The 13,182-nt window shown below is 38.4% G+C and overlaps 1 protein-coding gene across 1 annotated transcript; it reads left to right on the plus strand.

Moving 5' to 3' along the window:
* Nucleotides 1-822: 822 nt before the first annotated feature.
* acer1 (alkaline ceramidase 1) lies at nt 823-10,414 on the plus strand. The gene is made up of 7 exons (XM_075484430.1): nt 823-1,309; nt 4,905-5,017; nt 5,171-5,285; nt 6,395-6,533; nt 7,219-7,356; nt 7,447-7,584; nt 7,895-10,414. The coding sequence occupies exons 1-7, from the start codon at nt 1,303-1,305 to the stop codon at nt 8,070-8,072; spliced, it is 828 nt and encodes a 275-aa protein (XP_075340545.1). The 5' UTR covers nt 823-1,302; the 3' UTR covers nt 8,073-10,414.
* Nucleotides 10,415-13,182: the final 2,768 nt, after the last annotated feature.

The raw sequence follows: 13,182 nt of genomic DNA on the forward strand, positions 1-13,182 counted from the left end.
AACTCATAAACAACCAACTCAAGTTGATGTAAACAAGTGATACAGAACACGCTTAGTGTGTTTCAGCAGCCAGGACTTTGCTGTACAGATTAAGAGCTGTTGCAACATGTAAGCATCTGTTCCCATGTTTAGAGGGTGGCTTGGTTCTAAAAGGGTTAAAGCTCTGCAGCCTGGTGTAATTGGATTGACCAAAGCCTGGTGATTGCTGCTACGTTCTTGGTTTCTCTGCCTATTGAGCATGTATGTGGTGAATGATAAATGTTCACAAGTACAACACCGAACTTAACTTTGGCTTTTTTACTCCAAATCCACAATAATTAATAAGGGCAGTTCGTTTGCATGACGGATCGTTTTACTGCGGGCGAAGATAACATCTTATTAAATCCTGTAAATTTAATATAAAAAAAAAAATTAAAAATTTAACTAAATCCTGTTGTTGAAATCAGTAATTATATAGTTGAAATTAGACTAAAGTACCTAAAGTACATAAATATAAGCCAGAATAATGTAAAGTTTAGGTGTAAATATAACTGATATAACACTGGTTTGTGCCAGTTTGGCTAATAACTACTTGCACTACTTTTGGCAGTGTAACCCATATTTCATTTCTGATACTTAAATCGTATGTTAAAATGATTAGAAATGGGTTTAGCAGTAAATAATTATAAAAAAATGAATGCCTCTACAGGACTGCACCTGTTACAGGTGTAACTTATGCTTCTAAGGAACTGACAGTCACACATACCTCTAACATACCTCAGCGCCCACTCGGTGCGTTTACAAGGAGGCAGATGGACCGGTTCAGCCTCTTGAAGCTGAGCTGAAGGTGAAGTTCAGCGACAGCAGCAGCCCTTTCCAACTGATTCTGCTTGTGTTTCTCTTGAAAATCCAAGAAAATCGGCTTGATGAACAGGAATTCAGAGGGGTGGATTTTTTTTAAATATTTTTTAAGGCTTTACAGCGCTTCAAAGGACTTTTTACCCTTATTACTTGTGGTGTCGTGTTCTAGTTTATAGCTCACAAAACTTGCAATTCAGAAGATTTATTAAACTGCTTTTCGTTGTTTCGAACCTTTGACATGTATTCAGTGTGTGAAAAAAAAAAAGGACAACTGAGACCTATCCAGACGTTTTCCTTTTGGTGACATGTTGCCCCAGAGATGTGGACCAGCGTGATTGTCAGTTACGTCACACTTTCGAGCAATAGAGCCGGAGGAGCGTTTCGATCCTCCTCCCAGTTAAAACCACCTGTTGCACCACCTGGAGCAAAGCAGCACTGACAGAAGGCTGAGACGACCGCAGCATGGGAGGTAAGAGGCAAGCCGTGTGTGACTTTTTTTTTTTTAATCTTAGATGAGGCTGGTTTTTTAATTATTATTATTATTATTATTATTATTAGAGTTAAATTTCAGTCCATTTTCATTTAGAGGAAATGTAAAACCGTCACATTTACGACAAGAAATCACCAGAATATTCCCATTGTAACTGTGGCAGTGACTCTGCTGATCAATAGAGCGTTTGGTCAAAATGTTAAAAACAACTATCCTTTAAAGTCACATATTCAATTTACTGTGAAAACACCACATTAATACTCAATCTACACTTATAAATCACATTTATATCTAGCGAGTTTATTCAAGCATTGTGCTTAAACACAGTTGTGAGGTATTTGTATTTCATTTGATTGTATTCCACTGTACCTATGGACCTATATTTTTAGTTATTGGTCACCTTTCTAATTTAGGTGTATAATACAAGCCTTAGTTAGCAGTAATAAACCATTCTGACTAATTCATCGGTCATCAGGTGGAAATCCAACTTAGAAGTGTGATCGGTTGAGGCCAGGTAGGTAAAGACAAGATAAGCACAAACATCCAAATGGCACGGTTTATTGAACAAGTCTTGGTTCTAACTAAAAGTAATTAGTCAGCCAGACAAACTTGAAAGACAAGAAGCAGACAAAAGGACATTATTCAAAATCTCCAGGTAAAAAAACAACAATATCAGGGTTCAGTCAAAGGGCAAATTAATGGGAATAGGGAGAGACCTTGCACACCTAGCTCAACACAATGGAACAAAGACAAAACGGCATCTTAAGAGTGGCACATATTGAGAACTTATACACAGGGACTGATGACTAACTGAACACAGGTGTGTCGCTATAAACTAATTCAAGATAGTGTTTGTTACAGTAATTGTTACAGTGAATAGCCCTCCCTTATGTAGCACATTTGAACCATTATGTAGCTTCTATCAATGTTTTTCCTCATTCACCCATTCATACAATCTCTCATACAGTGCTTCTCATTTTTCATACATATGCAGTTTTTATATTCTACATAGCACTATTTCTCTATCATACATAAAATCACACACCAAAATACTGGGGCATACTCTACTCAGGAGAGACAGCTGTAACACTTCAGATCTGCCAGAGAGGGGTGGCCCTTTCCTCCTCTGAAGGTTTTACTGTGAACATAAGCTCATCCTCAGTGATTCAGAGGGGTGGAGAAGGGAACCAGCAGACTGTCCTTGTTAAACTTTTAGATACATGGAAGGTGGGTTGGACCTTCATGGTGGGCACATGAGTGAAACTGAACGCTGTTGGGATGATCATCAGATAGGGAAAAGACTATCTTGAGATACTTCATGCTCAGAGGCGTATCGGGTGTAGAGAGCCATTAAGAGATTGAGATTGAGATTAAGATCAGATTTATTGTCATGTGGATACAGGAATACACAAAATTACTCCTCCGCATTTAACCCATCCGGGTTGGCACCTGTTGACCACACACATGCACAGGGTCACACACTCATAGAGACAGATGCCATTTACACTGGAGCGGTGGGCAGCCATTCACAACGCCCGGGGAGCATGGGGGCACGGTGCCTTGCTCAAGGGCACCTCAGCCGTGGCAAAGAGGTGAACTGACACCCCTCCAGCTGTCAGTTCACCAATCTTTTTGAGTGGCGAGAGTGGGAATTGAACCGCAAACCTTCTGGTTATTGGACCACCCACTTAGAGTAAAACAAAAAATATGGTTAAAACCCTGGTTTTCTGGTCTGCCTGATATAGAGGTACAGATGTCTGGTTATGATTGAACTTTTTTTCTGGTATAGATCAGAGGTTCAAAGGAGTGTGGCCGATACCTTTCTTCGATTAAAATGAAAACGGCTTTGCTTTTCCTCATTGGATTGAGGTTAGACAGGCCGACTATGGGCCCAGTGAATCAGTCCTTCCAGAGGTGTGATCTGAATTTTGGGCCACAATCAGAGATGATGTCCTGGAGAGGGATATGAAGTCTGAAAACATTATCAAAAACATATTTTGCAGCCTCTTAAGCTGAAGATAAAACCAGAGCAATCTTTAACAAATGGTTGATGACAGTGAGTATGTTTGTGTTACCGGATGGAAAGACCAGTGATTAGGTCCTAGGTAATGTGGAACTGTGGTCACCAAGGGCCTTTTGCTTGATGGCTGGTTCTGGGAGCAACACAAGTAGAGGCAAACTCACCAGAGGTGTTGACAGAAGAAACTCAGGGTTTGATGGATGGCACGTTATGAATATAAATATGATCATGATCTGGGGTAAAATATGTCATTTTACAGAGCGATCATCACCTCAATGAATGCCAGTTTTAAACTTCACAATTGCTTTAACAGCCAAAAGAGGTTTCATGACTCACAGGGTCGTCATGGGGAGGACAGTCTCCATGAAACTCACATTTACCCTCAATGACAAATAAATGGCCCATAGTTGATTCTCTAAAAGCTGCTGGAGTACAATGCACATACGCTGTATGTGCTCCTGAGCATATTGTACACATGTTGAACTAATTTAGCATATCTCTTAGGAAGCTATTAACCAGGGCTTGGAAGATAGCTGGAACAATAATGTGACCAAAGGGCATAACCTGATATTTATAGAGGCTAGTGAGTGTCTAATGCTGTATTTCATTCATACCTCTTCCTAACACAGATCAAAATGATAAGGACTATCTAGAGTCTAGACGATACTTTAGAAAAAATGGTTCAGCCCTTCAGAGGTTAAAAATGGAAATAAGAAAAAGGTCTCCTTGATCAAAATTGTGATCTCATTAAGTCCCTGGTATTCTGTGTGCAACTGAAAGGACTTGAGCTAAGTTTGTAGTCCCCATAGTAATTTGCTTGTGGTGGCACAATACCTGGTGTGCCGGGCAGTTTGTTGGCATTTTGGGAGTCTGCACATCTCCTGATTTTGCAACCTGTCACTGATTGCTCAAACAGCACAAACAGTGCGCAAGCAGGTCCGTGTCAATGTATACATCTGTACGACCCCTCCAAACCCAGTAGGGTACAGTTATAGTAAATGTTATAAAACCATCAAATAACTAGATATCTTTATCTAAGTAAACAGCTTTTTGTCACGCAGCGAAATGCACAAGTGTGTTATTTAATTTCAAGTGATCATACCTCCTTACAGTCTGCTCAGTTACCAGTTGCACTGTTGTGGGGGCATTAAAGGCGCAGTCTGTCAGTTTTAGTCATGAAGATCATCTAATTGTGTTCTCAGAAAAACAACAATATTGTGCTGCAGTTGTTTTACAGAGATGCAGGACACACTTGGTATTAACAGGTCAAGAAATTATGGGATTTACTTTGATTTTGAATTCAATGTTTTAACTTTATGATAAAGTAAAACTAGAAAGTAGCTATTTTGTTTTCATGTTTATGTGCCTAAGCTCAAGTGACTGTATTCACTGAATACAACTCACCAAGGGAGTGAAACTGATTTTCATCAACCACTTACACAAATGTGCCGCTGAAAGGAAAAATGATGCAAACGTCTTAATTTGAATATGCGAAAATGCAGGTGTGGCTGTCCTGAATCTGTTGTGATCATTTCTCGTCTCGCTGTCTCTCAGGTGTCTGTTCTGGTGAGAAGATGGCAGAGGTTTTTGCTTATGAGAGCTCAGAAATCGACTGGTGTGAAAACAACTACAAACACTCCGAGCACGTAGTGGAGTACTTTAACACAGTAAGTTCTCCACGGCAACGTTCAGAATATTTTAAACTTTCAAAGGGATATTTGAAATTACATGGTACCTGCCACATTCAATAACTGCACGTTATATTTTTCATTTTTTGGTTGGTTGGTTGATTTATTCATAGATTGATGTTTTTCCTGCAGATGAGCAGCTTTTTTTTCTTCATTATATCTCCCATCATGCTCCACCTGCTGCACCCTTACGCCAAAGAGAGGAACTTGGCGATCCATTTGGTCTGGATCATGATGATCTTTGTAGGTTAGTTGATCTTTCTGTTCGACTTGTTGATGTCTTGCTGTAACACCATTATACACACATGCAGACTTGTCATTTCTATCCGTAGAACACAAGAAAATTATGTCTGATTTTACATTAACATTTTAACACGTGTCACCAGTTCAGGTAGAAAGATTGTTTTATATGAAAGTTTGAAATACAATAAAAGATACTGTCAGTATCACGGTCATTGGTTTAAAAGAAGAGAGCTCTAATTGAACAAAGACGCAGATATTTTTATTTTATTTTTTTTTTTTAAAAAGCTGTAATGTTACTCAGATGTATCCATGCCTCTAATAGGGTCGATTCAATCCTACGTGAACACTGTCAGCTAGACTCAAATGGGCCTAGTTGCTCTACACATGCTCCAAAGCGTTGTCTTTTTGCAAATTTGAATAAAAAACGCTAAAGATTAAGTGCATATTAGTACAGCCAAATTCCTAATATAGCTGCTCTCATCCACCTATTGTTGTGTTTTTTCTCAAAAGCTAAACAGACCAGAAACCGTGATTGAAACTGCCCATTAAGACAACATGTTAACTCATAATTGCTTAAAGCGTTTCCAGACTGTCGCTCTGCTCTAATAAAAATCAGGATTTTATAACAGCAGCATCGTCTGACAAATTCACCATTCAGAAAGACAACATTAGTGCAGTAAATCTGTCTACACTTATATGTACGATGATCTCCCTCAGAGAAAATTAGGAGCAGCAGAATGTCTTGAATAATATTTCACTTACAGTGATGCAGCATAGGACACACTTTGGTTCTCAAATCGATCACTGTCAATATTGTGAGCCTGTTAACTCAATAATAAGACTTGTGGCGTCTCTATTCACAGGCATGTGCGACAATACACTCTTTACATACTTTTTGGATTTTGCAGCAGAAATGTCTTTGTTCTTTGTCTTAATTGCCACTGAAGATTCAAATAAATAAAAAATTAATGTAAGAGCTTATCAGCACACGTAGTCAGTTTAAACAAGTTTGTCTTCAGTCCTTAATCCATTATATGTGGTTTTAAGTGTCTGTAAGAAAAAGGAAGATGTGAGTCGGGTCACATTAAAAGCCAGTTCCTCTCTCCTCTGCAGGATTTTTCTCTGCATACTTCCACATGACTCTTAGTTTTGTCGGTCAGATGTTGGATGAGCTGTCGATCTTGTGGGTGTTGGCAGTGGGATATGCTATTTGGTTCCCTCGTAAACTCTTCCCCTCTTTCATAAAAGACAGGTAAGTTTGCCATGGACCAAATAATACAGGAACAGATGGTTGATCTGCTCCTCCACAAGTCTGTTCAGAGTCTTTATATCTATTCTTTAATCTGTGTGGACCCATTACTCTCTAACATAATAAGATGAATTAAAAATGGCACACCACTGTGAAACCTTCACTGTACTGGCTAAGCAGCCTCTCCAACCACCCCACAGGAGTATTTGTCCTAAAAACACAATATGTTGCTGAGATCTTCACCTTAATGTGACAAAAAGAGAGTGTGAAAAAATAGAGCTCCACCCAACCAGTGTAAATATTTAACAAGATAGGAGAAGGGGATTAAAATTTAATGAGCTCCTGAAAACAATCCCAGAGTGATTTTCCAGTTTTTCAAGCTAATGGGTGGATCGCCCTGAACACGTGTGACTCACTGACTGATCCTGCAGGCTCGGGCCCAGGGACCCGCCACATCAGGTGGCCCCAGAGCTTCTGTTAAAAGTGTTAATTTTACATCTTGGAAAGTCACTGAACTCTGGTAGACATAGGAATATCCTTAACCTCATCAGTGTTCACGGCAAATCCATTAGTTTTTTATTTACTGTGTATTTATTCATTCCTTCAGTTAAATAACGTGTCTCTATCAGTCTGGATGTTGCTCCTCATCCTTAACCTGAAATCTTTTCTTTCAACTCTCTAACAACAGGTCTACATTTTCAAGGCTGGTCTTGGCGGTCACCGTCATCACCACCGTGTCATCGTTTGTTAAACCTACAGCAAATGCCTACGCCTTAAACTGCTTCGGCCTCCACCTGCTTTACACCCTCGCTGTCGAGATGAGATGGTAAGAAATATCCGTCTCTTCGGGGGAACAGTAATTGCACACAGTGCAGCTTTGATTTTGACGTGACTGCCAATCTTCTCTTCATCTCAGCTGCACTGACCAGAAGGTTCTGCGTCTCGCCAAGCTGTCGGTGGCTCTGTGGGTGCTCGCCATCTCCTGCTGGATTAGTGACCGTTTTGGCTGCAGTTTTTGGCAGCGGCTTAACTTCTGCTACCTGCATGGCATTTGGTAAGCTCAGGCTGGCCTGTGTTCTTTTCTTTAAGTTTTATCTTTACCCGTGTTTCCTAGAGATTGTTTTTGTCTATGATTAAGAAATGTTTTTTTCTCAACACATCAGCAATATGTTTATTCACAGCAAATTGTGATATGGTACTTAAAAAGGGCGCTTACAGTAAGGAAAGGGTTTTTGTTAAGTATTTAAAAAGTTGAATGGAATTCATACTGAATCCCCTGTTATAGTTTGCTGCCTGAACCTATTCACATTTCTTGTGAAAAAGCTTGTTTCTGAGTTTTAAACTCTGTTTTTTCTGTCCTCCAGGCACATTCTGATCGTGATGGCTGTAGCTTACGCTAGCACGCTGGTGGCTTACCTGGACGCCAGCTACGAAATACCGTACTCTCTGCCTGGACTGCAGTTCTGGCCCTGTGATAAATGGGCTGTTGGATTTCCTCACATTGTCCTGAAAGGCACTACGAAGACTCAGAAACGGTGCTAACGAGCCATGATAACTTTGGCAGAACATTTCTGTTAGTTTGCCATCGTCAGTGACAAGCCATCAAACTATCTCTCAGGTTTCTTACCTCACGGACTTGTATTTGTGGTCTAAAAGTAGGGTTCATTGCAACTAAAAAATAGAATTGATAGGGGTCTTATTTAAGAGCATTGAGAGATGAGTTCATTTCAAGAATTGGGGGGAAATTGCAGATATTTTTATATAGGGATGAGGCTTGAATCACAGTATTTCAACTTTTGTAGAGGGTCAGTTGGTTTTTTACTAAAATTTAAGAAACATATTTGTGTCAAGAATGAAAAAAAGGTTTTTCTCCTCTGACTGTCAAAGGAGGTTCTGTTTAATTATCAAAAAAGCTTTCCAGACAAACTCTGCTGGTAGCTTAAACGGATATTTGCCTTTTTTTAAGTAGGATTGTATGAAATACTCACTGATTGATCAGTCTTACCCACGGTAGACGTTAGTCAGAGGACTCAGAAGAAGAATCAGAAGCTTTACCAAAAGGTGAGCTACATCTAAAAGTTACTCAGATTGGGGCGAAAGTGGCTAAAACAACTCTACATTCATAAATTCATAGCGAATCGAGGAAAAACTATATTTAGGACATAATAACATGGAGTGGGTTGGGGTACTCTCGTTGTTGCAGCTCTGTGCTGGTGGAAGTTTAAACTGTCTGATGCAGGAGTGATGCCAGTGATTTCTGTCCATTGTGCCTTTCGTGAAGAAACGTCAAAAAGCTTGTTAAAAGAGGACATGATACCATACAAACAGTATTTACTGAGGGCTTTAATGGGTTTCCAACAGTCTACTGGCTTGTTCATGTGATTGTTGGCAAACTGCAGACAGGAAGCAGTGCTGTTTTTGGAGAATAAGAGCTTTCTCTTTGCAGCCCTGCCATGCACACCATTGTTATTCAGTGTTTTCTTCATGGTGAACTCTTGAACATTAACATTCATCAACATGAGAAAAGACTCAACCTCACAGACTGTTGCCTGCTATGCTGAGAGATCTTTATTGGAGGACCACTGCTGAAGAAGTGAAAGGTTTCAAAGTTCCTCCAGTTTTTAATCTGGGGGAAATACTGATTCTAGAAATTGAAGGAAAACAAACATTTAGCCTTTGTTTTAAATACAAAATGATCAGTTACCGTTTAAATCCTATAGTTGAAATATGGAACATTTAAAACTACACTGCAAAAAGTGAAATCTAAGTAAAAAGAAATATCTTAGATCAAAGGGATATATGCTTATTTTTTGTCCGATAAGATAGTTCTTCTTAGTAAGCAGTTTTTATGTTAGACTGTTTCACTTGTTTTAAGTGTTTCTGTCCTTAATTATCTAAATAAGATATTACAGCTTGTTACTGAGATTTTATGACCTGTTTTGAGTAAGTACATGCTTGAAGCTAGAATATCAACAGTTTCCAAGCTGGTTTCAAGAAATATAAGGCCTAGTGCATACCACTATGTCAAGATAATGGCTCTAGCATTTACTTAATTCAAGAATATTTTTCAATATATTGAGAAAATAGGCCATGTGTATTTAATTAGAATCAAGAAAAATGTACCTATTATTAGTTAAAATACACTAATTCTAAGGTATTTGTGGGTTAATTGAGATTAGATATTTTTACTTGTTTTGAAAAATCTTGACAAGCCACATTTTCTTGTTCCATTTGCAGATAAATTTGCTATTTTTAAGCAAAATACACCTAATTTTTGTACTTTTTTTTCTTGTTTTTGAAAGCTGTCTTTTTGCAGTGTATGCATCACTTATTTGATCACATTGATGATTTATTTCTATACCTATCCCTTAGATTCATGTTATAATTAACTTTTTTTATCCCTAGTTTCTCTTTTCAGTATCTTTTTAAGACGAATTATAAGTTGAAAAAATGTGAATAAAACTATTGTTTCATGGAAATACATTTTATGTTTCAAGACCACAGCCCTTAAACAAGAAGCAGTGATATAAATGGTTTTATAGAAAGTCTTTGGGTGCACTGAATCTCTCTTTTTGGAGATTTGTTTTAATTTAATGCTGTTATTTTCTTTTTCTAGATATGTATGTACATTTGATTAAAACTATTTTCATATGCCTTATGTTTTACAATGACTATATTAATTGTTTGTCAGTGAAAATTTATGTTGGGGCAGAATGAGCTGTGTGACATGAACTGAGTTGTGTCATTTTTTGAATGAGTAGCAGCAGGAACATTTCAGTGACACATCAGGTATTTCTTTGCTCTATATATCTGGGAAAATAGTGTTCACTTTGAGTCTGTTTGACTGGCTGACAATCTCTTGTGTGACTGACTCTGATTTACTAAAACTACCTGTTTACAAACCTTTTTGTTGGATTTGTTGGGTGTTTTGAGCATTTTCAGGATCATTGTTTCTCCATTCGCATGAACTTTCCTGAAGCTCATAATAGATGCAACAATAGATCTTACAGACAGACATACTCACACAGTGCACGCACATGTCCAGCAGTGACCCCCTGTGGGCAATGTGCAAACATTCCTGATAACACTCATCCATCCATCCATTTCTATAGCCGCTTAATCCAATTTAGGGTTGCAGGGGGTGGGGGGCTATGGAGCCTATCCCAGCTGTCATTGGGTAAAAGGGTAAAAGGCAGGGTACACCCTGGACAGGTCGCCAGTCCATCACAGGGCCACATACAGACAGACGAGACAAACAACCATACATGCTTACTTACTCCTGGGATCCATTTAGACTCACCAATTACCCTAACATGCATATTTTTGGGTGGTGGGAGGAAGCCGGAGCATTCCTGGCAACAATTTTCTTCAGCTTTCCAGCTACGGTCACAGACACCACGGGGATATAAATTCATTTTTTAGCGTGTTATGGTTTCTTTGACCTATTCTTGCTGAATGGTGTACTCGACCGAATGACCACAGAAAACTCCTCTCTTAAGGTTTGGCTGAGAAGCAAACTTGATCAGTGTGAACAGCAGGGGAAGGGGAGTAATGTAGCCAATGAGAGAGAAAATACCCACTTTTCTCTTATCAGTGTCAGTGTCAGTACTGCTGAGATTTGACTGCAACAGGCCCATCTTAGATTAGAGAACTGTTTTCCTTTCAGAAGAAAATCATCAGTTTGAAAAAGGTACTCCAAAAGATAAAGGCAAATAAACGAGGTATCAGAAGCAGCATTTGTTAAGATACATTCCTGTTCGAGCTTCAAGAGTTGCAGACATTTGAACTTGGGAAATTGTAAGGCATGAGTTTTAGAAGATGATTGATACTCGAGGATGGAAAGGTTTTCAGCTGTGCTGATTTGGGAAATTTAGGTTTAAAGATTTTGCTTTTGGCAAAGCAATTCTGAACGCCACAAAGGAAATGATTCTGCCTAAAGAAGATGAGCATAAAATGAAAACTGGACTATGGGGAACAGAGAAGTATATGAGTTACAGTAAAAGAGTTTACAATTGCAAAACCTATTTGAGCGTAAAAGAGTTGGCAGAACAAAATAAAATGAGAAAAGATCCTTGAGGGGGAAATTCTTTGATTCAGTAGCAAGATAAAGAGAAATGGCTCAAATTTAGCAGATATGATATGACTTTATTTCACCCCACAGGGGAAATTTACGTATTACAGAAGCAATCAGAGAAAAGGAGTGACTACAAATTAACAAAAATAAACATTAAATTAAATATTTGAATTACACACAAGGTGTGAAAAGACACTTTAGATATGATATGTGAATACACTACAGACCACATTGTTCTGTGGGTATTTAAACAATATTGCACTGAGAAGTCATGAAGAGACGGGTAGAGCCACAATGTGAATGACACAGAAAAGAATATTGTAAAATGACAGAATTCACCAGAGAAACATGAGTGATTTATAATAATAGACTGTGTGACTAATAAAATGTCTGAATGATGTGGGGATGAATGATCTGCAGTGGCATTCCTTGATACTCGGTTGATGGATCTCATAAAGCCCTTTTTAAACTGGTCAAAAAGCCCATCAAAAGTCATTAGCACCATCTGACTCTGGAGTACAGTGTGAAAAGGTTTAATTACAATTCAGTCCCATGTCAGATAGCTTCACAGTGGATGTGGATTTTAATTGATTCCAGCTCAACTCAGCCTCATTGTGAGCACAACACCCAGGTGTATAAGCTAATTTCCACCGAGGATACTACAATCAGGGCAACAAAAATGGGCACAGCTCATATTTTCACACAAAAACACACGACTACCAACTTCTAGAAATTTATTTTTGGTGTTATTGCCTCACATTCAATAGACCTACTGAGTTAACGAATTTGATGACAGCACACCCCTGTTTCATTGTATAATAATAAGCAGGAAAAAATGACTCTTTACAAGCCCTGCAGTGTGTACGCATTCATTTTTTCTACTGCTTTGGGGAAAAGATGTCACCAGATGATACAGATGTCATCACTGTATCTCTGTAGACTTGCAAATTTCCCAGGTGATTCATTTTACTTTTGTCTTTGCTTTGAAATAGCAGATGGAATCTAATTATCAAGCAAGAATGAGAAAATTATTTCCTTTCAAAACTACAGCAGATGGTCTCATTAGTTCCTAAACACTTACAGAGTTGTTCCAAAAAGAGGTGATGTGGAACAGTGCTAAACATGTCCCTGTAACAACTTGTTTTAAACAAATACTATTAATATTAAATTCAGAAACATATATTTTTTAAGAAAAAATAAATATATCATAGAAAAGGTGCATGAATAGCCTGTAGAGCACGTTGTTGTTACAACTAGTAGTGAATGAATGTTTTAAGGACATCCAGGGGACTATTTATTTATTACTTTACCATTTATGGTGTAAAATCCCAAAAATACTTCCAAACACTGCTTCTCAGATTATTTGATGTGATGATGGTTACATTGGAACAGCATTACTCATTTCTCCATTTTCACAGCAATTTACTACTTCTAAGCAAACTACTAGGCCCACTACTTCTAACGCTCTGAGGCATACAGCCTATGGTCGGATCCACTTACCGACTGTAAGTTTTTGATTTGAATGGGTCACAATTTTCCACATTCGAACACATGACTTGTTATGAAAAGGGGGTTTAG

This window comes from Odontesthes bonariensis, chromosome 15 (genome assembly GCF_027942865.1).
Source record: "Odontesthes bonariensis isolate fOdoBon6 chromosome 15, fOdoBon6.hap1, whole genome shotgun sequence".
Lineage (NCBI taxonomy): Eukaryota > Metazoa > Chordata > Actinopteri > Atheriniformes > Atherinopsidae > Odontesthes > Odontesthes bonariensis.